Genomic DNA, 25,814 nt, shown 5'->3' with positions numbered 1-25,814 from the left:
AAGCTTCATGTAATGTATGAAATCGCAATTAGGTTAGAGGTATTTTTAGAGATCACGATCACAGCCGACTTCACGAAAAACTCGTTTGTTGATGCATCTCAAAACGGCTTTTTCCTTTCAAAACTTGCAAGTTTTTCCTGTTATGCGTAAAACTTCTCGATTACGTGAAGAGGAAGGCGTGCATTAAATATGCAATGCATCCAAACAGAAAATAAATTCGTGTTTAATATACGGGGTGTTTCGCCAAAAATGTTCAACAGGAATTAAAAGAAACCCTCTACTGTTTTACACTCGTGTGCAAAATTAAGGGAATTAGCACATTATGTCGAATTTCTGAAAAAAAAAAAAAACTAGTGGACAGATTTTTAATGAAATTTGGTACGAATACACAGTTATATACTGAACACACACACACACTACACTGACGTGACGTGACTCCACGTAATTTCAGAGACGTTGTAAATTCTGATTCGTGGAAATTCTGTGACGAGGGGATTCAAACGTCATATAAATTGAACGTCACAGAATTTTCGCGAATTAGAATTCACAACGTGTCTGAAATTACGTGGAGTCACGTCACGTCACGTCAGTGTAGTGTGTTTCAGCCTATAGTACGCACGCATGATTGTCAGTACAGCTCATCATTGCAGGAATGTCCAAAATCCACATTGCGAAATCGAACGGAAAATGAGTCTAATATGGGGGTACGGTCCCCTCTCACAGTCAGACAGGGTCGCACAAAGCGCGACGGCATACTGGACACGAGGTCGTTGTGGAGTCCCTGTGGCAATCGGTCCAACTCCTGAAGCAATGCAGTTTCCAGTTCCGGGATGGTTCTCGGAGGGGGGAATGGCGAGATGCGATTGCCCTCCCAAGAGCGCCCCAGACATGTTCTATAGCATAGTCTCCCAACCTTTTTTATCTCATCAACGAAAACCCTCTTCGACCTGGTCTCCGACCCCCTGGTCTTCCCGGAGTCAGCTCAGCTCCCCCCCCCCCTTGCGATGATGTGTTAACATCATCTAGTGAAGTACTATATCGTCTATTGCTTTCGAAAACCCTCAGAAATTCTTTTCTCCCATCGCCCCCAACGCAATCTAACCCACAGGATCCTATGTTATACCCGTAGCTTCTACCGCCCCCCCCCGGAACTTCCCATCGCCCCCAAGGGTGCGTTAGCGCCCACGTTGGGAGTCACTGATCTATAGGGTTTAGGTCAGGAGATCCGGCTGGCCAATCCATACGCCAAATATCCTCACTTTCGTAATCGTTGACCAAGTGAGCCCGACGTGGACGAGCGTGGTGGTTCATGAACAGGAAGCGAGGGCCAACTGCGTCCCTGAAAAGTCGAACATAGGGCTCTAAGATCTCCTCTCTATACCTCCTAGCAGTCACGGGCACTCTGCCAAACACACGGAGGGGTGTGCGGCCGTCCAACATGATGCCTGTCCAGACCAAGACACCTCCATCGCCATAGTGGATCATTTTCCTGATGTGGGAGGAACTCAGAAAAGGATTTTTGGCTCTGTGGTTGCACTATCTACTCCATCTACCGAATATGCAGTAAAATATGACGGAAATGGAAGTTCCTTGAAGTACCAGTAGACACACGCTTCATTGCCCTGGTCTTCCCGGAGTCAGATCAGCTTCCCCCCCCCCCCCGCTTGCGATGATGTGTTAACATAATCTAGTGAAGTACTATATCGTCTATTGTTTTTGAAAAATAATAATAATGATCTAACTTAGAATACTGTAATCTATTTTTTCCCTGTTTTCTCCACAAAAAAACCCCTCCAAATCACTCCAGAAAATATTACTGGAGCAAAAATACGCAAATTGAATTTTTTTATATGTTTCCTGATATTAAAATAGCAATTTGTTTTGATTTTATGCCATTTTCTTTCTGTTACATGAAAAAAAAATAATTATTTCGTGCATTAAATATTTTGGTAAAAAATTAAGAGATTTGATTACTCAGAGAAATGATTCTCCAGAATCGACGGGAATCATAACTATTAGCAGAAAAAATAATCTCATAATTGACGACAATTCTGAATTAACTAAAGAGTCCCAGATTAGACGGAAATTCAGAATTAATGACATGGTCCCAGATTAGATGGAAGTTCAGAATTAATGACATGGTCCCAGATTAGACGGAAATTCAGAATTAATGACATGGTCCCAGATTAGATGGAAGTTCAGAATTAATGACATGGTCCCAGATTAGACGGAAATTCAGAATTAATGCGGGATAAAAAAAAAACCATGAAGGAAATGATTCCAAAATTGATGAAAATTGCAGAATCAAAGAATTGAGTCGACAACCATAAGTATTCTTATGGGCATTGTATAATATTTTATCATGTATATATATTGTTTATAATTTGTGTTAATTGCATTTTTAATTGGGTTGCTGTATTTTTGAAATATATGACATCCTTATTTGTTATGGGCATTTTTTTCTCAGCCACCTCGTTGGGAATTTTGCCTGTTTTGGGCCTTGTATTCGTGTTTGTTTCCTAAGTTGTTTACTCATTCAAGTGGTCTTGATTTGTTTTAAACGACACATTTGAAATAAAGAATAGCTTTACGAGAGTATCAGTAACAAAAAGGTTTTTTTTTTTTTCAAAGCTCTCCGGATTCTGGGAATTTCAAGGGGGTTCCGTGACGTTTGTGATTCCGCGGAACCCCAACAAAGCTCCAACGGAACACCAGTCGCAAACCCCTGCCTTAGTTTGCACCCGCTTAAAATGGAAAGAAAGCCTAATTTATATTAGAGAAGATATGGCATTTTACCAAGTTATTTCTGCTGTACCACTCAAAAGGGTTAGACAAGTTTTCGCGACGTGAAACTATTCGACCAATGAAACTAATCACAACTGAATGTAAATTCCACCGAGATATCAGCGATCGAAATTCTTGATTTACTGCTATTTTTTTTTTTTTTTGGGAGTGTAATGAAATTTCTTGAAACAGTTATTTTAACACGTGAGAAACTGAAAAATAATAAAGTGTTTCATTCTCCAATATCTCGCCAAATTCTCATTAAATCGTTAGGGTGCAAAATTTTCCCGGTAATATATTAGAGAAGGCCGTGAATTTCATTTTTGGCGGCATTTCCTTTTATTGGCGGCGTTATGAAAATTGAAATTTTCTATGTTATACTGGGGGAGGGGGGGCACAGCCCTCGTGCCACTTTGGCAGCCAACCCCCTTCCCCCTTCCACTCATATCGTATCTTGTTCATTTCGTCCCAGAGTGCTATGAAAAATTGCATGTGAAAGTACGAGCTTACTGAAGAATTTTACAATATTAAAGCAACAGAAAACCAATGTGATTCATCAAGAAATCCCCCCCCCCCAGAAGTGAGCCAACTTCTGCATGGGAGGAAGGGGGGTCCCCCAGAATGCAGATTTGTTGCAATCCCCCCCCCCTCACGCGAGGGCATCCAGAATCCCCAACCAATAACCCGGGACCCAATTCGCAGAATTTCAGTAGGGCCCCAGACCGAATTTACCTCGGATTTACCCTGTTGCAAATTTTACAGTTTGAAACAACAGCAACAAAAAAAATGGAGATTCATTCAGCCGCCCCCCCCCCCCCGCGGGAATGAAACCTGTCAACTTCCACGTGGGGGGCCCCCGACCTGGAGGCTTGTCGGGCATCCCTTCCTGTGAGGGCCGCGAAAAATTTTCATTTGTATTCACTTTACCAACAAATAAAATCCAGGGCGCCACCAACCAAAAACCCGGGACACAATTTACAGATTTTTAGGGGAGGGGGGGGGGCTCAGACTGGATTTATCTCGGGCTTCCGTTATTGCAATTTTTCAATGTTGAAGCAACAAGTAAAAAAATTAGATTCATCAATGGCCCCCCCCTCCTCGAAATGAAACCTGCCAATTTCATATTGCAGAATAGATTTTCCCGTAATGGTCATTGTTGAGAGGTTGACTATTCTGCATATTTTATTTGAATTATCAAATTGTACCGTACAATACAGCCATGGCCCCCACAAGGGGTGGGCTGGCAAGGCTCCAGCCCTGGGGCCCCGGTACGATTTCCATTATTATTTCGTTTTTTCACGCTATATATCCATCATAAAGGGGCCCGTGAAAGTCTGGTGGGGGGGTTGGGGGGCGCAAAAGATTCCAGCCTAAGGGCCTTACTCCAGGATGTGGGGGCCATGAATACAGTAACGTACATTCTTTCCGGACATTTTCGGTGGTACACACCGTACAACTTTGATTGAATCAACGCCATTTACCCGAAAGTTAAGATCGTAAAGCAACACTTATTTCAGATAGCCGTATTCTGGGTAACCTTACATTGTTCCGAGTATTCTGAAATGAGCGATAACAATGTAAATTCATCTCGGAGTTATGTGCATGAATCTTCTGTTTTTCCTTATAGCCCATCAGGACGCATCGGAATTGTTATTACGACCAACAACAACTGCTCAACTCATTCACGTATCACATCAAAATTTTTACGCCATATTTTTTTCCTCTCGTTCTCCTCGTCCATTACTTCCCTTTGTTTGTTTTGACACCTCAATGTCACGTTTGGTTTTGTTTTTGGAGTGTGAGGCCAAAGTTTGGCGCTGGTTAGATTGCAACAATAACTAGGTGCTGTGCGTAATATAACAATCTACATAGAAATTTAGTGTCTGAATCAGAACTTTATATTTTAGGGGTATATTTTTTTCTGTTAGAATCGGAAGTTAATAAATTCTTTTTTGTGATTTCAAGTTTTGCTGATTTTCGCGTCACCGTGACTTTATAAGGTTCAAACTTTGCTCGCAGGATTCATGGCTCCGTGTTTTTGTTGTTGCCATATCCCCGATTTCTTAATGGCGTGATATGGTCGGAAACTAGACTCGTCTCTCTAAGCTACCTCTTCCAATTTTCGATCGAACCCAGGGGTTCAGGCTATTGAGTCCCAATAATTAACGAATACGCCAGGACTGGACGGATTCCAGGCGCCAAAAAATTGGTATCGGCACCTAAATTTTTTTTTTTGTGTAGTTACTAAATTGCAGGCTGAAAGCAGCACAAAATGATCGGAATTTATAGCTGCATATCTGCCAACATGAAAGAGGGTCACTGTGCAAAAGTCAAAAGAATCACTATTTTAGACATTTTTTTATTTTAAACATTGTTTTTGGCGGCAAAAAATTTTTTTCTGGCCCCTAGATTTTTTTTCGATTTATCCAGCCCTAGAATACACACAACGCAATGTATCCGCCTCCTCCTGCGTATGCGCTTAAATACCGTATAAACAGACGACTAGCAGCTGTCAGCCCGGAAGCGAAACTGCGCTCGAAGATCTCTGTCTATCAAGCCGAGCTTATTGTTAGCCTCGAAGCAACTAGGGAGGCCACAAGGCTCTGCAAGTCCCGACCCACATCACGAAGGCAGCCTCTCAGGAATAATGGCCATCCTGAACCCGATTACAAGGCACCAGACTTCCCGAAAGATTGAGCAATTGATTCTCGGACACCTTAACATGGACTTCTCCTGGGTCAAAGCTCGCGGAGGGGCCTGTGGAGCAATGAAGATGCTGATCGCTGTGCAAAAGAAGTCACCAAAGAGGAAACTCCCACCGCAAAATCCAGACACAGCAGTGAGATACTCCTCGACTGACAAGCTAAGTGGGACGACCCAGAGGCACCTACTTTACCGCACACCAACTCCGGTCATATATCGCCATACGGCAATTTTCAACCAGAGGAGTTGGCTGGGAAATGAAGGCTCCATCCATCGGTGGTCGCCCCATATTCGGCAGGTAAAGAACTTGCTTCTAACGTTCTATGCCCGGCTTCGAACCCATGGACCTTAACGGTAATCATAGTGGAAGGCGAGCATCTTACCACGGCGCCACTCGGACGCAGTGCCCCAGAGGCATCTGGCAGATCTCCCCACAAAGTAATTCCTATCAAGACCGAAACTATAACTGGCCTGGAAAGGTAATTAAATTTGTAACGGGTCACGGCTCGTTCTCCGCCAGTCGAAGAAGGCTTAAATCAATCCCCAACAACCATGGCAGCTGTGGAGAGATTGAAACCAAGCTACATTACGCCGCCTCTTGCCAGCATGCAAAGGAATTTCACTACCGAGAAATCACCCATCAGAAGCTCTAGATAAGGAATGGATTGCCAAACTTCCTTTTTCCTCCATTTTGTTATACTTTTGGGGCAGTTCAAGTATTTCGTAAGCAAATTTTTAACCATTTTTGACCCCCCCCCCCTGTCAGCAAAACTCTGACCCCCATCCCCCGCTTGTCAGCAAAATTTCGTCACCAGACCTCGAGGAGCGAATGCGAGCTGATCTCCCCTTAAAAAAGTCTCGCCACAGAGAACAACAGGCCTACAAACAGTACAAATGTAATTCAATCATAACACATCGCTCACTTCACTTCTGAAATATAGATGGCGGCACTGAAAAAAAAACCAAACACAACACTACGTACGCACTCACGTGTACTGTTAGGTACACACACAGTTACACTTCCGGCACAACTCACTAGGTAGTAAATCGCCCATAGACAGTGATAGACCTGAGTTGTGCTCGGTTTGAAAGAAAGAAAGTGACAGACTCGCCGGGTTCGAACCCCACCGTCGCCTGAAGGTGGTTTTCTGCGGTTCCCAACTTCGAGGCGCGAATGCGAGCTGATCTCCAATTTAAAAAGTCTCGCCACAGAGAGCAACATGCCTACAACGGTAAAATCCTTAATATACAATTCCCTTATAGTTTGAAAATTTGATGTCAGATGGCAGCAGACTACGCATAACAAGCATTACGCAGAAACAAACAGTATGTTAGGTACACAACATGGGCACGCACATTTCAACATGTACCAATTCGTTAGAAGTTGAGGAATATGGACGCAGTGCATGTGTGGTTTGGTAGTGGTAGTCAATATAATTACTGGCTTAGATTCCAAAGAAATTTGTTTTGTTATGTTAATCACATTTTCTGGGGAATTTTTCTTTTAGTTTTTAAGGCATTTTCTCGAATTTTTTGGCAATTTTTGTTATGGTCATTTTTCAGGATTTTTTATTTCAACAACATTCAGTTTATAAGACTGGCGAAATTTCGGGATAAATAACCCGGAGAAAGGATTGGGCCTAGGCGGTGAGGGGGGGGGGGAAGACCTAGCACCATTGCTGTAGAGCCTAGACCAGGCATCTTCACCCATTGCCTCGCGAGCACCACGGTGCTCCCGGAATCACTCACAGTGCTCGATGTTCGTATCCGATTTCGTGCTGGCGAGCACGCGAACAACGTTCCAATTAAACACCTCGAGCAAATTTCTTTCAATTATTGAAGTCATCCTTATTTCGTGCATTCGTTCGTCAAATTTGCCGTAAGGGTGCTCTTCTTTTGGTGATGAGTATAGGCAGTGCTCGCGACAAGACCTCTGTCCTAGACGATGATCGGCCAGACTGAGGTTCAGAAACGGCAGCTCTTTGTTGCTGAGGACTCCGATTCTTGACTAGTACAAGTTCTGCGGAATGACGCGTTGATTACTGTCATAGGATTCCTTTAAGGGGGGTCTCACTACTCTTTAGGCCGGGATCACACTATAAATACCCCCCCCCCCCCCGCGACCCAAAGAATTTTGTGCACTATCTTAATTTTTTTTATTATTATTAGTCGACTCATCTGCGCATGTCACGATGATTCATATGATTTTTGCAAATGTGCTTGATTTTATGCACCTCTATCTGTGTATATTTATGCTATTTGTAAATTGAGGGGGGGGGGGAATGAATAAAATTTTTCACTCACGGGTCATACCCTTCGGAGCAATGTGCTTAAATTGCGTAAGCGACAGAGCCTGGCCGCGTTCGGTAAGTAAGTGAGTAAGATGTCAGCCGCCCATGCTGCAAATTTTGGGATTTGGAATTCTCTTTTGTTTTGGATGAACGCAAAATTTTCCACCACCACCATCATCATCATTATTATTATTATTATTATTATTATCATTAATTTTTTTTTTGTGAAAAAATTTAACTAACTCGAAGATTTTTATTTTTGCGAATAGATGAGAGAAATTTCTGGTTGGGAAATTTTTGCTTTGCGAAAAATTCACGTATGCTCTAAACCAGTGGTTCTCAACCGGGGGCCCTAGGATATTCCAGGGGGGGGGGGGGGCACGGATGAAAATCTTGCAAAATGGGAGCCACGGCTACTGATGCGGGGGCCGTGAAGAAATTTGTGAAATTAATTTCAAACAAATGCATAGAATATCTTTTTCATAATTTTTCCCCATTCAAGTAACATTAACATGAGGAAGAAGGAAATAAAAAAAAAATTGGTTCATGTAATCTCGGTGGTTTTACGACTTGGAGGTGATAGTAGGTCCTGACACAAACTATAGAAGAGGTTTAAGCAAAATGGAATAACTATAAAGACAGAAAATTGTGTGTGTTCGAAGACTTTTCATTCAAAGAGGGCTGCCATAAAGAAAACAAAGATTTTTTGACCATTCATTGGCATTCTTTTGAGTGCTGGTAGTAAATGTAATCCAAGTAGATGGGTGTAAAATGAAAGCTTGTAAAAAACCCATCGTTTTCATACAATTACAGACGAATAACCATCTAATTTAGCAGAAAGTTATCTTCAGCCAGCACTGAGAGGTCTGATGGGGAATATATTTATAAAAATCGAATAAAGAGTGATTGCTCTGGGGTATTTTTTTTATGAATTTTGAGGGGGTGCCAATCCGTTGCTTCTGCTGAAAAGATTTAAAGTCGAATTCAGTTATAACGAACTCCAAGAGACCGAATCATACATGAGAAAAAATACCCGCGAAATTTAATTTTTTTAAACTACATTGCTGTGATAATATATTGTGACAGGGGCGGCTGAAGCGAGGGTGCAAGGGGTGCGGCACACCCGGGCGGCAGGTTGTAAGGGGCAGCAGCGTAGACTTTTTACTCAAGGCCCCAAAATTTAACACAGTAAAAATTCACATGACATCAAGCTTTTGAGTCATACTGTACCTCGACAACGGAAACGTTGAGAAAATAGACAAGGTCTCTGACCGTAGTACCAGAAACAAGAATGTAAGATATCTGGGCGGCGCGAGACAAAATCTGTACCCGTGTGGGACTTCTTTTTTGCGCCTCCTACCTATTGCTCCCTCCATAGCTCCTACCTCCTCCGTCAGGGCCCCAAAGCTGGAATCTTTCGTGGGGCCCCTACTACAGTTAATTTATAGAGTGAAAAAGAAAAGTTATAAGAATTTATAGTCTCGGGCCTACCCTTTACAGCCCTATCCTTGGAAGGTCATGCCCCTCCCTCACAATTTATCCAAACGATTCCTAACAAAAAAGTTTTTTCGGTCTTTCATTTCGGATTTTGTGCCCCTCCAGAGCCGAGTTTGGTTTCTTTCGGCCAATGAATCCATTCACCCCGGATTTAGCATCCTCTTGAGCGGTACCCCGTGTGTCCGCAATGGGTCGCATGGCCAAGCGCCGCCCCTGTACTCTATTACAAGGGGCATGTGTGCATTTTGTTTCCCTCAGTTATGGCCCCCACAAGAGTCCTGGACAATTCTATAATTTTTTGGCTTTGTCAGGCTATAAATTAACTATAGAAGGGGCCGTGAGAAATCTGACTGGGAGGGGGCCTGGAAAATATCCCAGCCTAGGGGCCCATACCCTCACTCAGAATTTGTTCCACAATAGTCAAATGAAGGCAAAGGAAAAATTTGGTTTTCACTTGTCCGGCCCCCGAAATACCAGAAACAACTATGAAAAACTTTTCGTAATAAAAATTACCCCATTAAATATCAATTTTACAGGATAAGTGATGATGGCTCACAAAAATAAGTGCTCTTTCAAGCATCAAGTTATCTGGCATTATTAAGAATGGTAAAATAATTCTAGGAAACAAAAAACCATAGAAATTCTACTTCAAAAGCGGGATGTATGGTCACGCACATTTTGCACGGTAAACAATGATGTGCGGCTTTCTTCTGGAAAAAAAAAATCAGGTTTATCTCCAGGTGCCCTTCATCAAAGCCCTATCAGTCTCCTGGCAGGGTCGGCATTAAGGGCGGCACATGAGGCTTCGCACCCGAGCGGCAGGTAAGCTCAAGCCACCCCTGTATTGGGACTTCCTCTACACATCTTTAAGTTTTTTAATCGATACTGTAATGCTTCCTTTTAACTGCCCTACTACTTAAGCCTGCTGCTGGCCTACTACTGGCCTGCAACATCCCAAATAATCTCAATGCAGTTTTCCTATCCTGTAAGAACAATGTTGTGGACATTAGAAAAAAAAAATTCTAAAAGGGCGTATATGACAACACTTCATTTAAAGCAATTTAAATCCGTTTATTACAGACTCACTGCATCTGCTGATGTGCAATAAATTCTCACGTAAGTCTTCATTTTGAAATGTCCGTAACCCGCTCAATGCGTCTCTTTGTAGCTGTCAACCTAAAATTTATGGTTTTTTAGTTTTGATAATACGCCAACAAAACCAATTCAGCGACGCGTTTTCACAATCTGCAAAAACTACGTGGATTTGATAGTTGGAAATGTCTAAATGCCAAAGATTTGGAGTTCGAGTCAAAATGAAAATGTCAAATAATTGAAATTGTGCTTCGTATAAATGAAATATTTTAATATTGAAAGCTATATATATAGAGATTAATCTCGCGTCCGTAGTCAAACGTCTCATAAATGCCAAATTTTGTCATAAAACTGAGCGCAGAAGTGGAATTTCAAGGCATTTACCCACAACCGAGCCCCTTTTTGGCCATTTTTCTTTTTTTTCTCCCAACCCCTTTCTTTCTTTTGTTTCCTTCCTAAATTTATAAAAGTAAAAAGGACATAATCATTATAAAAAGGACTGCTTTCACATCAAATTGCTGAAGTTCAATTACTTTACTGCAAAAATGTCAGATTTTTTTTTGGGGGGAAATACAGTCAAACCCCACTAGACCGGAACTCCAAGAGACCCGAGAAATCACTTCGTAATAACGAAATTTCGTTACAAACGAATTCCAGATTTTTATATTGTTCCTATGTAAACTTATCCGGAGGATTAGAAAAGTTTTCGTTAAAGCGATATTTTTCCCCCGTGTTATAATGGTATTCGTTAAAATGAGAGTTGACTGTATTTCGTCGCAAACTATTTTTTTACGTGTATATGGAGGCTGCATAGGTAACAGGGCGTATGGTACTTTACTGGCGGGCCGTTAGTCTTAGAGACATACCCAAGTAGAAAAAGTATCCAAATCACGTACGTGTCCAACTCAGATATGTCATTCATGTTGTAAAGGGTTGTATAGTTATAAAATATATAAAAAAAAAACTTTTTATATACCGTCCCTGTGTGCCAAAGAAGTTGTTGTTTTGTCTTTCCCGATGCCAACTAAGATAATTTCCCGTTTCTAAGTACAATGTTCACCGAGATATGCGAATTCGAAAATTTTCCTCATTTAATGCTGTTTTTTTCCAACTTTCTTCGAATATCTCAGTGAAAATTTGAACTTGGACACGTTGAATTTTTTTGTGGGAGACCGGGAAACAACTTTCCAATTGGGTTTTGAGGCACAGGGTGTCCGCATAAAAAGTTAACATTTTTATTTTAATAACTATGTAACCCCTGGCAACATGAATCAAATATCTGAGTACTACACATTATTCGAGTACTTTTTCCAACTGGAAGTATGCCACTAGGACCAATGGTTCTCCAGTAAAATGCCATATGCCCCGTTACCTATGCGCCTTGTATATTAAATATAGTACGGACTATTATGTGAAAAATATTGTGTTGTGTTTAAGCCAACTCGCACGTTGCTTCGTTCGCCTGCGAGAGAGCGGCCACATTATGAACCAAAAAAGCCACTTGAAGGCAACTTGTCATCCAACGAAATATCAGATTTTCACCGTATCGAAATTGAAGTCAACATTATACTGATAATTTTCTTACTTGAAAATCTGATTATTTATATTTTCCGATGGGCTTGAAGTCCTGATAACGAATCATTATGTTCACACTAACAGTTTTGTCACTGATTACATGATTTCTATGGAAGGAATGGTTCAAACAAATATTTAAAAAATTTTCACACGTATTTTAGAGAGAGAGTTCATTTTTTTAAATTCATAGTAGGGCTACAACACGAACCTATATCGTTGATACATGTATTATTGTTGAAAACGATGTGGAAGGTTGAACTTTTCAATTGTGATTCATATTTGTGTGGCTACTTTTATCCTCATGAAGAGAATAAAATTAACAAAACTGCTTGCTACCACTTTTTACGATTTTTATCATTATAAGAATGCGTATTTTGGAAGCTACAACTGACATTTCTCAATGAAACCATAATTATATACACACAAAAAAAAAAACTAATTTGGAAATAATACAAATTTCATCCAGTGCAGAAACTTGATGACATTCTGCCGTCTTCAAGCGCAGAGTTTACATTGATTGAAAATAATTTATTCTATTTTTTTACTGTATTCTATTATGTTTATTTTGCATTTTCGTTATTTTCATAAATTAAAAATTAATCAAATTAAATTCAAAAATATTTATACTTCAGACAATTTTTGAATAACTATCTTCTAATGGGAAAACGGGGGGGGGGGGGGTAGAAAATTATTCATGTTCAAAGGGGGCCACAGGAATGAGAAATGGTTGAAAGGGGGGCCATGGGCAAAAAAAGGTTGAGAACCACTGCTCTAAACCAGTTTTTCCCAAAGTGGGCAATATCGCCCCCTGGTGGGCGATGGAATCTACTGATTTAACATAGGATCCTATGGGTTTCACTTGAGTTTGGGGGCGATGAGAGGAAAAAATTTCTGATGAACGGGGCGAGATGGAACAAAAAGTTTGGGAGAATGATTACTCATATTTCATAAATACAGTCGAACCCCGATTTAACAAATCACACGCGACCAGCAATCGGATTCATTAATGAAGAAAAGGAATCATTGAAATGACTCACGCCAATTCGATACGTACAGGGACTTCTTCGAAAGAATCGTTACATCGGGGTTGCTCCGCATTTATCGTTAAGCGACAGATAGAAATAGTCACACCTTCGTGTCAGAGAACTGGCACAAGTACTCACACTAGAGGCCAGGTCGTCGAAATGCAACGGCGACGAGGTAGTGTCCTTGATCGGGCACAGCCTGAAGTGGACAGCACAGTGAGTCGGGTAAGCAAAACGAGACATCACTCACCACCAGCCGGCACTTCTCTGGTAGGTAATAAAAGCAGTGTCACATCAGACAAGGGACATTCTCGTGGCGGCAGGTCGGCTTGCGTCAAAGCTTTACATACTAGTCACTATCCGGCATTACTCGAGTCACATTTGGTACAGTCATCCGTCGCTTGTACAGACACAGTGATTCCTCAATGTTAACGCTACGAAAGTGACACTCGTAAACGCGGAAGAGAAGAAATAAACCGCCTTCAGAGAGAGAGAGAGAGAGGAGAGAGAAAACACACACACACCGAATAATAATAAAATAGAGGAAATAATGACGAAATGAATATAAAAGTAAAATAAATAAAATAAAAATCGCCAAGGTTGTTTATTTAATGAGCTTCCCCCCCTAAAACCGCGCCAAATATATTTTTTTCCCCCCTTGGCGTTGCGTAATTGTATCCCAGCCAAGCAAATACACAGATTTTTATGGACTCTATATGGTCAAGAAGAATGGGGATAAATAGTGTTATAACAGCTGCAGACAGAGAGAGGTAAAATAGGGTTGGCTATATTATGGTGTTTTAAAGGCATGGTCACGACTTTTGAAAGAGTCCAAACGCGCTGCACCCCCCTATTTACAACAAAATAAAAACCGCATTTTTACACGTTTTAGGTTAACTTGGAATTATTATTATTCTACGACAACACACTCTGGCGAGTATTTTTAACGCCTTGGCGTAAATTATTGAAAATTTTAAGGATTCTTAAGGGGGAGCAGAGATTTGTAAAAAAAAACGGGACAAGGAAGTTTATAGAGAATGGCGGGGTGCGTGGGAGGAGTTAGAATTTCGGGAAACTCAATGGCGAGAAAGAGCCAGGAAAAATTATCAAGGGGGTCAGAGTAGAGACCATGAGTAGAGTTAGGGTAGTCCCGGTTTTTTCGGGGAGCCTTTCTCTAGGGACGCCTTTTTGTCCCGGTTTTTCTTTGCGCAATCAAATATCGAATGAAATAGAATCACTTTCAAGCACAGTCCGTCCCGCTTAATTGGATAACGGATAAAATCCTCTGCAACCTAAATTTCGCCCATAAAGACAGTGTTGAAGGTTCCCCGCTTAATTGAATATCAACTTTTCCCCCCCCGCTTAATCAAATATTACGGTTCGCACGACTATTGTAAACGCATATTAACCACCATTTACATAATATTTTTATTGTGGATGAAACATTTGAAAATTATCACAAATATATTGCCAGTTACGGCACGTAAAAAAAACCTAGAATTAAGACGGATGGTCGCCCCCGGTGGATTACTTCAGCAGCGATGACCGATGTTGGATGCAGATGGATAGAGGTGGCCACGGGAGAGTCTTCATGGCCCAGGAGCGTCGTCTTAAGATGTGGTGGTCCAGGAGCATCGTCTTCAGATGTGTGCCACCCCGGTGGATCGCTTCTAGTAGTGTTGACAGATGTTGGATGGAGACAGGAGGCCTCGGGAGAGCCGTCATGAGAAGTGGTGGCCCAGGAGCATCGTCTTGTATGGTCTGGCAGGGTAGAGGTTGCGTTCCTTAGTATGGAAACATTTCATGCCCCTCCCCCCCATGTTCTGAGAGGAACATGTATGTATTTTGTGGAAGAGCCACACTCAAGGGGCCAAAGAGCCGCATGTGACTTGTGAGCCGCGGTTTGCCGACTGCTGTCCTACGGAATGGGTTATGCAGAAAAAGAAAGCGTTTTCCACTTTTTGTGATGGTTTCCTTTCCCTTACAAACTTTCACTCTTACGTCACTATAGAAGTTTCACTTCGAAAAGAAAAATCACAAGAGGAGGGGGGAAATAAATTCAGGAGAAGAAAATGGGGCCGAAGGGAAGAAATGCGGGAGGGGACGTGGGCAAAAAAACGAAGAAAATTCCGAGGGGAAAATTGGAAAAAAGGGAGAAATTCTGGAGGAGACGTAGGCCAAAAAACTAAATTGAGGAAGAGACGTGGGACGGAAAGAGAATAAAATTCAGGAGTGGACGAGGGGAAAAAATTCAGAAAAGCGCAGAGAGAAGAAATTCATAGAAAATGGCGAATGGGAAGAAATTAATCGAATGACTTTTAAGGACAGAAACTCTGAAAAGAGCGTGGGGAGGGGGGGGGGAGGGGAGAGAAATTTGGGAAAAAAAGCCAGAAGGGGGGGGGGAAACGTGAATTCAGGAAAAGTAAATGACACCGACCCATTGGACGAGCCCTGTTTCAGCCGCAATCCAGCTAATGTCTCTCTGATCCCTCTCATTTTCCTTATAATCGGTCATTGATTGAGATAAACACAACATTTTTATTTTCGTTGTTTTTGGCGAGAAATCGCCAAAATGTGGCAACATGGAAATCAGGGGTAAAAAAAATCGTGAGATTTATTTCTGTCTGAACGCAATTATATCCGATGGAATACAATCACGACTTTGTCGGGGCTTTTCTGTTTTGTTTTGTTTTTCATATTTTGCCGCCAGAGGGATCTGGTGTTGCTTAATTAGATTAATCAAGTTCTAGGAAAACGAATAAATTAATGAATAAGAAGAAAACAACTCTTTTTTTTGACTGCATTTGATTTGCGCGGTTTTTCTTCAACGAACAAAGTGCCGCGTTCGGGGAAACTACGAATAAGTCATATTGTCACAAAATGAAATCGTCTTGGTGATCGTCTCTAGTGACGCCATCAACCGCAGTGTGAACTGGTCTTGAAACCTGTGAGGTATAAACGCCATCTGTCGGCCCACCAAGAAAGCATTTTTCAAAATTCTTCAGCGACGCTTAGCCGTCACAACGTCATACAGAGTGGGCAAAAAGTCCGTAGAAACTTCAAAAATGAATAAAAACCGGAAAAATAACCGAAATGAAAAACGATTTGCAGGGTTAGCATCGCTAGTTCACGGGAATTTTTTTAAGACAGGGAAAAAAATAACAAAAAACAGCCGGTAGGTGGCGATGGTAGGATTGACTTCGGTGGAAATATGTAAATGAGACGGTTATAAGAACTTCGCTCCTAATCCACAATTAGTTCACCGTTGTAAGCCGTGTATGTGGACCTACTGCACTCTGCCGGTGCTGGATTTTTGACTCACCTGCAATGTGTTATCCCCAGTGGTGGTAATCATGTGGAACACATACTGCTGTAATAAACGATTTGGAGGCGTTCTGTTCGTTATTTACGTATCTTTTCTTTGTACGTCAGAGCCATCTATCGGCTGTTTTTTTCCTGTCTTAAAAAATTCCAGTGACCTTGCGATGCTAACCCTGCAAACCGTTTTTTATTTTGGTTATTTTTCCGGTTTATATTCATTCCTAAAGTCTCTACGGAGTTTTTATCCTCCCTGCATTATATTCGCAAGTGTAAAGTCCACATTAGATTATGGCAAAGGAACCTACTGGATGAATCAGAATAGGGCTGCCAGACATCCCGTATATTTGTAATTCCGAGCAGGTTGTGGGGGGGGGGGGGGGCATGCGTTGCATTGTATATTCATGAATTATTGGGAATTCTCAGCACCCGTAAAAAATTATTGTGGGGGGAGGTGGGTGGGCTAAATGCCAGGTTCCGATACCTATGCGTCCGATAAGGGTTCTTGACGAGTACGACTAGCACACCTAGAAATAGAGGGCCTCCGTACGGAGGCCCTCTATTTCTAATTAAATCTATTAAATCTATTTAAATGGGGGATTGTCTGGAGAGAGCCTTAGCTAAGGATCAGCTTCGGTCTTGGTGTTTTGGTTGACTCGATCTGGCTGGTTATATTTATATTTAAAAAAAAGAAAAGAATATATATTTAATATAAACTACGTGTGTAATGGTTATTATGAAACCATTCGTATCGTCCCGCCTAGCACCCTAGCTAGAATAGCGGCATGAAGGACACTTGTGGTTATCACATTAAAAATTAACTAAGTAACACATTTACAGACGGCTTAAGTGACCCGTGGCACATTCGCAGATCACGTAAGTAATCCGCGACACAGTTCCAGAGCACTTGAGCGGCTCGCGACCGACACACTTCTAGATCACTTGAAGGATCCGCGGAACATTTAGAGACCACTGAAGAGGCTCGATAGTTATAGAGCACGCATCAATAGGGAGAAGTGCCCACAAAACTAGGGAAAGGCTTTTCCTGTTTTCGAACGCCAAGTAAGATGCATTAAGAGTAATATGGCATGTAAGATGCCATTAAGGGGTCATTCAAGTATTACGTCAGCATCGGCGGGGGGGGGGGGTGCTTCGGATTTGCTGACTTTGGATGACAAGGGAGGGGGTTTGAAGATTGCTTACGTCATCAACCACCCCTTTTTGAAGATATGAAATATTCTAAGCTGCTGACGGGGGGATGGGGGTCCTTGTTTTGTTCAAAAGGGGGGGGGGAGGTCAAAAATGGCTGAAAATCTGCTTACGTAATACTTGAATGGCCCCTTATGTGATATCTGCTTATGCATATAATCATATTTAATCGCATTACTGTGTTCCCTGTATTTATTTTACGTATTACTTACAATCGGGACCCAACTTGGCGAAGCAGGCGGGCCTGAGAGCCGGATCAAAGGGGTGGTCAATTAACCTCTCTTCCAGTATCACAGGGGGCGCCAAAATGCATGCTTGCCCCTTGTGACCAGGTGTAATACATATCACGAATTAGGATCCTTTCTTAAATGTACAATACGTTTATACATTTGATCCCTTGGGAAAGGTCTCTCGGAAAAAGAAATTTGAATCCGGTCAATTGAAAGAAAGTGGCCAAGAACTGAATTCTGGATTCACTATAGGAAGCCCGTTGCCAAAGCAGGTCCACACGTACATGGATCAGAGCGCGCATATCACACTACGGACTGATTGATTACGACAGAAATGTTTGTCAAGACGTGAGGGAGGAGAGAACACCTTCTAGAGCAGTGTTTCTCAAACGCTGGGCCACGGCCCCGTTACCGGGCCCTGACTTCATTCATATCGGGCCGCGAGTGATTATAGCCGTTTCTTTTTTTTTTTCCTCATTCATTTTCTGTTCAGGTCGTGTGTTTGACTGAGCTTTCAACTCACAAAAGTGAATGAAACCAGGCCGCGGGCTCGCAAAGGTTGAGAACCACTGTTCTAGAGCAGAGGCATCTTCAACCCGTTGTTCGCGACCATCACGGTGCTCCCTAAAATCCCCAGAGTGCCCGATGCTCCTGTCCGATTTCGTGCTCGCGAGCACTTGAAGAGCATTCCAATTTAGCACCTTGTACAAATTATATTCAAGGATTGAAATCATCCTAATTTCGTGCAATCGTATGTTAAACTTGCCGTAGGTGGTGCTCTTCTTTTGATGACGGGGGTACGGTACAGGCAGTGCTCGCGAATAGAAAAGGTTGAAGACCTCTCTGTTCTAGAGCCTTCTACATCAATTTTGCGGCGTGATAACGATAACTTACAGGGGGGAAAAATAAGTATGGTTAAACCTCTTAGCTTCATAATGCATTGGGGAAAACAAAACTTTCGACGGAAAAAAAATGATAACATTATCCGATGTCCCGATAAGCATAAAGGAAATTTCCTCTACGTTATGATATTGGTTTGCTCCGTTTTTCGGGAAAGCGATAACAATACCCAACCATAACATTATCCGTGTTTTTAATAAGCAGCATCGACCGGGCCGGGGCCGATGAGAAATATCTCTCGATGCATTGGTTACAACGCAGTGAAAGCTCAAACTTGGAAAGAATGAAAAAGAAAGAAGAAGATCGCGGCCTTGACCACAACAAACACACCTCACACACGCCGCAGAAATGCCTTCTGTATTCAGCTCCGAGCGGCCTCAAGGCCGTTTAAGGGCTGCCGGCTTTGAGCAATGTATGAGCAGGTGCATATCATAATAAATTATTACCCTTTTGCTCACCGATTTCGAACACGCGGAAAACTCGAGCACGCAGTAATAATCGTCGACTTCGAGAAAGAGAACAGCAACAAGCTGTTTGCGGTCGCAGTGGTGCATGCAGTGGCGTCTCAATGGGTGGGCCAAGAGAGTCCGTGCCCAGTGCCACCTTAACGCATGGGCGCCTACCCGGTCACGGCTCCGGGGCCCTCAAGAGGAAAAGGGGCCCCACAAAAATCAGATCCGGTTGAAATTTTCTAGGATTTACCAGATAGTGACTCCGAAAAACCACTTGGCCCGGGGGGCCATGATACTCTTAAGACGTGGGGGGGCCTGCCCTGAGTCGAGCAGGGAGACCCCCTCCCCCCTACATATTGAAAAACTTCGTTCACTTTTGATTCCAAAATTATTCCTTTCATTAATGCATAAATGCGCTCATTCTGATTTTTAAAAATTCAGAAATTATATCTCGCGTTGATTTACAAATTATCTCTTCAAATTTTCATTAATTCTAGGAACCATTTCATTTCCCAGAGGTTCTGAGATTATTTCTCTTCTTAATTCTGAAATCATTTAATTTATTGATTTTAAAATTATTTCTCTCATAAATTCTGAAATTATTTTGTTTATTAATTCTCAAATTATTTCTCATATTGATTCTGAAAATTATTTCTCCTATTAATTCTGAAAATTATTTCTTTTATTCATTCTGAAATTATTTCTTCTATTCATTCTGAAATTAATTTTGACATTTATTCTGAAATTAATTTTGACATTTATTCTGAAATTAATTTTGACATTTATTCTGAAATTAATTTTGACATTTATTCTGAAATTTTGACATTTATTCTGAAATTAATTTTGACATTTATTCTGAAATTTTGACATTTATTCTGAAATTAATTTTGACATTTATTCTGAAATTAATTTTGACATTTATTCTGAAATTAATTTTGACATTTATTCTGAAATTAATTTTGACATTTATTCTGAAATTAATTTTGACATTTATTCTGAAATTAATTTTGACATTTATTCTGAAATTAATTTTGACATTTATTCTGAAATTTTGACATTTATTCTGAAATTAATTTTGACATTTATTCTGAAATTAATTTTGACATTTATTCTGAAATTAATTTTGACATTTATTCTGAAATAATTTTTTGTATTTATTTAGATTTTTGCAAATTGTGAAGTAACTTGCACTAATTCCGGTTTCCGCAAATTCTGAGGGGGGAAAAAATTCTTGTGCATTAATTCCGATTATTGAAAATTCTAGAAAACGTTTTTTGCATTAATTCCGATTCCTACGAATTCTGAAATAATTCCTTCCAGTGCCCGAGGCTCTTTTTTTCTTCCCAGCAAAATCTGATTCATATTATTTGCTGCATATAATGAGCAGGAATGTCAAGAATACCACAAATTCATGTCTTTATTTTTAAAAGAAAAATTCGACATGTTCTTTCACATAGAAATTTGACGAAGGCCGTAAACGACCCATCGGGCACGAACTCGTCTCAAAGCGTGTATTTATGCATTGGATGAAGATGAAGAACCCGCACGTCGTTCTTAGAAGGCCTCCGCATGCCGTTCGTGACGTCAGCAAGTAGTCCATCTTCCCCTCAGAATATTCAGGGGAGAAATTCCGCTGCTCGTGCCAGTATCATCGTTGAGTGCGCCCGAGTGGCGCAGTGGTAAGATGCTCGTCTTCCACTACTAAGGTTACCATCTAGGTCCATGGGTTCGAATGCGGGCATAGAACGTCAGAAGCAAGTTCTTTACTTAAGTTCAAGTTCTTTACCCACCGAGCCTAGGCAGCACCTCCTAGAGATAGAAGGCCTCCGCACTCTGCTTCTGATGTCAGTATGTAGTCCATTTTCCCTGAGAATATTCAGGGGAAAAAATTTTCCTTCTCGTGCCAGTATCATCGTTGTGAGGAAAAGAAATGATCGGGCTCAGAATTCGCGATTTCTATGCCCCACATCCAATCACTACGCGATTTTGTGAGCCAATCAGGAAGATTCTACGCCAAAATAAGAAGAAACGAAATAGGATGCTGTGTTTCAAAATGTGGCAAACTTGCTAGGTAGTCTGAATGATGTTTATGGCAACCCGTGCAGCGGTCTTCTATCTGTAGGAGGTGCTAGCCTGGGGCGACCACCGATGGATGGAGTCTTCGTTTCCCACCCAGCTCCACTGGTTGGAAATTGCGGAATGACGATATATGATTGGAGTTGGTGTGCGGTAAAGTTGTATGATCGTTGTGCTTAAAAAAAAAAATTGGACTCAGAATTGGCGATTTCTATGTCCCACATCCAATCAGCATGTGGTATTTGTGAGCCAACCAGGAAGAGATTCTACGCCAGAATAAGAAGAAACGAAATAGGATGCTGTGGTTCAAAATGTGGCAAACTTGCTAGGCAGTCTTAATGACGTTGCAGATGAACTTGGTAACCCGTGCGGAGGTCTTCTATCTCTAGGAGGTGCTGGACAGTCCCGGTTGTTTGTCCCGGCTTTTTTGCAAAAATGTCCCGGTTTATCACGAATTTTCAAAGAAGCAACTTAACTTCCCATTCTTCAAATCAACGACTAAAATTATCTTCCCAACTCAAAAATTATACAGTCGACGCTCGATATAACGACCCCCATCCTTCGTTGAAAACAGCCAACAGACGCTATATTAGGTGGTCGTTATATCGAAATTTATACATATAGGATATATTTTATGTGAAAACATTTGGAACTTTCCCTACCGGTCGTTGTATTACTTACTTACGGGAACGGTTGCTATACCGTGGAGTCGTTATAACGGGAGTCGTTATAACTGTATAATGATAATTACGACTATGAATAAGAATATTTATCTAATAATTTGTCATGGTTTTTCTTTTTGCGTTCCATTTCCCGCGATTGGCAACTTTTCTGTTAATTTCAGCGATAGTTGGCAACTTTTGCTTACTTTCAGCATAATTTTTGGCGATGATTGGTACTGTCCCGTATTTTCCACAGGAGGTGGCCCAGTGGGGCCGCCTATAGGCTCTTCCACAAATTTTCAAAATGAAAAACATCTTGCCTGAGCGAGTAACAGACCTCACAACACTTAGAATACTATATGTATATTATTGCCAAATCCCGAAGGTGGCCACTTCACGAACTGGCTGGTCCAGTTGATCTGGCCAATGTCCGAAATTCAGGCATACGCCGACAATGTACATCCCTATACATGGATCAATAAGATATCGATATTCAGATTCCTATGACTTTTAGGGTTGCTGTAGTTAACCCTAATTATTATGGTTAGCTATGGCTAATTATAAATGATCATAATTGTCACAAAAAAAATACGCCAACGTGGTGATGACCCCGAATAGTAGGAACCCATATATATAAGGGCCGACAAAGCCTGAATTTTGGACAATGGTCGGATTAACTGGGCCGGCCAGTTCTCGAAGTGGTCAACTTTTTTTCGTCAAATATTCTTAATGACATCTTTACTGTGTGTGCTTAAAAAAACGAGAGAACCCTGAAACCTTTCCCTACTTTGTGGGAACCTGAACTAATATTCCCCCTATAAGTCTTCTATAGCAGTGGTTCTCAACCTTTTCGAGCCCGCGGCCCGGTTTCATTCATTTTTGTGAGTCGAAGGCCTGGTGAAATACACGACCAGCGGAAAATGAATGAATAAGGAGAAATGAAACGGCCAATCAAAATCGCGGGCCGGTATGAATGAAGGCAGGGCCCGGCGGTTGAGAAACACTGTTCTATAGAGCCACTTCAGCGGATACTTAAAGTGATCTGGAAAATATATCTGGGCCACGCGAGTGTTCTGCAAATGTGTCGCGGGCCGCTTAAGTGCTCTGGAACTGCTCCGCGCGTCACTAATTATGTCGCGGATTACTTAAGTAATCTGGGAACGTGCCGCGGGTAACTTGAGCGATGAAGAGCTATACACGGGCAGCTTAAGTGTTCTAAAACCGCCTGTCGCGTGACGGATCTCTAAATATGGCACGGACCGCTTAAGCGTTCTGTAAATGTGCCACAGGTCACTTAAGCGATCTGTGAATGTGCGCCGTGGGCCTACTCGAGTGATCCAGAATTGCGCCACGGGTCAGTTAAGCGGTCTGTAAATGTACCGCTTAGTTCGTCTTCACAAGATTATGTTTGAGGTGGTGGGCCACATTCGGCTCGCGGTCCATGGGTTTAGCATGTATGGTTTGGTGTGTGGGTCGCAATGAATTTCTTAAAAAGAAAATTGAGTCCTTAGCTTTCAAGTAGCATTGAGAAATGAACAATTCGTTATAACAATATTCATTATAACAACATTTCTTCCAATATTTTAATTTAAAAAGAAAATTTTGCGTCAAAAAAGAGAAAAAATTGATCTGGGGGAGGGTGCACATTGCACTGTTTTTTCAGAAATTATTGGTAGGGTTCAGCCCCTCCCCCTGCAAAATGTATTGGGGGGGGGGGGCTTAAATGGTCTTAGCCCCTAGGTTCCGGCGCCAATGGCTTGAATCCCGTTATATACGGGAGGAATGTCGATTTTGAGCCGGCCCCCAATGTTCATTTCATGTAGACGCCTCTGCACATCGGGGAAATAATCATTTTAGGACGGTCAGTACCGTGGTATTGAAAGAATCGTAGTGCCCGTTAAATATCTGGGCCTGATTTACTCGTGTGGCAAGAAGAATATATGAACAGGGCAGGGCCATCTTAACTCACGGGTCCACCCGGACACGACCGGGGGGGGGGGGCTTTAGTACCGAAGGAGGCTTCATGAAAATAGGATCCGATTTTAAAAATTTCGAGAGTAATAATGCAAATTCGTAGGCAGGCATTCCAAGCCAGATGAGCGGAATAAGCGGATACAGGCGCCTCGAACGAGCAATAGTGGAGGGAAGCAATCGCCCTATCCTTATCCCGTATCCGCCTATGGTTGAGCAGGGGAGGGCTCGGAAAAAATTTCCCTCACGGACTCATAATGCTCTTAAGAAGGGATTAGCGTCCGACCCCCCCCCCCCCAGTTTGGCGGGTCAAAATTTTTTCCTCCCTCCCGATTCCTGCTTTGCCCAGAGCCCTCCGCCCCCACGCCCCCAATTCATATCCGGGTCCTCCAAAGCTGGATTCAATCAGCTCATTAAACTGGTAAGGAAAGCGGGAAGAGTTATACATAGAGTCACTCACTCACCGTTTCGGTCTGTTCGTGTTTGTGTAAGAAGAGGCTGCCCTCACAGAATATGAAGTACTTCTTACGGTCACCGAACAGGCGGTCGACTCTCTCTTGAGGACTGGCACGGCCTTCCATCACTTGAGACGATGACCGACGTTCCTTTTTTTTAAACCAGCCTTCACTTAATTTGTACGGGTATCGACGTTTGTGTGTGAGCGACCACCACCATCAGCACGACCACAAGAAAACGACGACGACAACAACAACGTCTCTCTTTGTCACGTGTGGGCGAAAAGAGAAAAGAAAACGAGGCCCCGAAATATTTCTCTCTTTCAATTTCTTCACGTGTCTTCAAACTGGCCCCAAGATAAGACGCGCGCCTTCTTGAGGGAACAGGTCCATATTTACGACGCGCGTGTTCATTTTGAGTTCCCGTGTTGGCAACTTCTAGAAAAAACAATGATTTCTCGCATGGACTAAGCGGTTTACGGAAAAAAAATCACCGACAACAATTGACCGCAGTGCAAATCATTGTTAAGAAAATTCGCCGACAACAGTTTTACGCGAGTCAGTGAGCCAATAAGTGAGCGAGTCAGTAAATGATGCAGTAGTTAGTGAATGAGTGGCAGAGTGTTTAGTATTATGAGGAAAGAGCGAACTAGTGGGTGATACGATAGTGGGGGGAATATGATCGAGGTGCTCAAATTTTTCAACGGGATGGACAGGATGGACCATGAGTTAATTAATAGAGTCCGGATTACATGCAAATGCATATGTGCATATGCATTTGCATATTTCGGCCTTTTTTAGCATTAATGCACATAAATGCATAAAATCAAAGAATTTTCAGTAAAAGTGCATATTTTTGAAAGGTTTATTTAAGCTTACTCAATGTTTTTTTTATAATTTTCCAATTTACATAAATTTTTTTATAAATTTCTAATGCATATTCTGGGGTGTTTAATGCATATTTTGGAATTTTCAGTGCACATTTTGTATTTTAAGTGCTTATTTTTGCATTTTTAAGTGAATATTTTTACATTTTTAAGTGCATATTTGCATATTTTTAGAGCATATTTTGCCACTTTTTTAGTGCATGTAATCCGGGGGCGGGGGGCTCTAGTTATTAATATACCGTCAAGCAACTGCTTCGAAAAGAGGGCAGAAGTATCGATTGGTAAAGGGCAATGCCAGGTTGTGGTGTCGCAGGGAGTTTCCTCTCTAATAGGGGGTTGGTTGTCGATAAATGGAATAGCTTACCTCTTTTGGTCGTGAATTCCAACACAATTGATACGTTCGAAAAGAAGTACGATAAACATAGTGGGAATAATTCTAGAAGCTATCCGTACTTTAAATTAAGAGAACCATAATCTCGTTTCCATGGGCACATTATACAGTATTATAATTACCGTATTATTTTTTTTTCTCTCTCGTGATATTATGCTGTTATATTGGGTTGATGTGTTTGGCACAGTGGTGGTCGGCTGAAGTTGGTTTTCTGCGGTTTTCCAGCTTCAAGGCACGAATGTGAGCCGATCTCCCGTTTGAAAAAGTCTCTCCGCAGAGAGCAGGCAGGCCTACAA

General features: G+C 41.8%; 1 protein-coding gene across 2 annotated transcripts in view; it reads right to left on the bottom strand.

Annotated features, from left to right (window-relative positions):
- Window positions 1-24,493, bottom strand: part of LOC149068371 (WD repeat-containing protein 47-like) — a 57,535-nt gene extending 33,042 nt beyond the window's left edge. The window contains exon 1 of one of the 2 annotated variants that reach the window (XM_089251546.1): window positions 24,250-24,493. In XM_089251546.1, the coding sequence (XP_089107672.1) occupies window positions 24,250-24,366 (117 nt within the window). In that variant the 5' untranslated portion in view covers window positions 24,367-24,493. Of the gene's footprint in view, window positions 1-13,105; window positions 13,425-24,249 lie in introns of those variants that run through there. The other variant, XM_089251547.1, reaches the window with a different exon arrangement.
- Between the last annotated feature and the right edge of the window lie 1,321 nt (window positions 24,494-25,814).

This window comes from Pholcus phalangioides, unplaced genomic scaffold (genome assembly GCF_987345545.1).
Source record: "Pholcus phalangioides strain wild (caught in Gottingen) unplaced genomic scaffold, Ppha-v1.0 ptg000027l_1, whole genome shotgun sequence".
In the NCBI taxonomy this organism is placed as follows: Eukaryota; Metazoa; Arthropoda; class Arachnida; order Araneae; family Pholcidae; genus Pholcus; species Pholcus phalangioides.
This window is presented reverse-complemented; position numbering and strand designations above follow the sequence as displayed.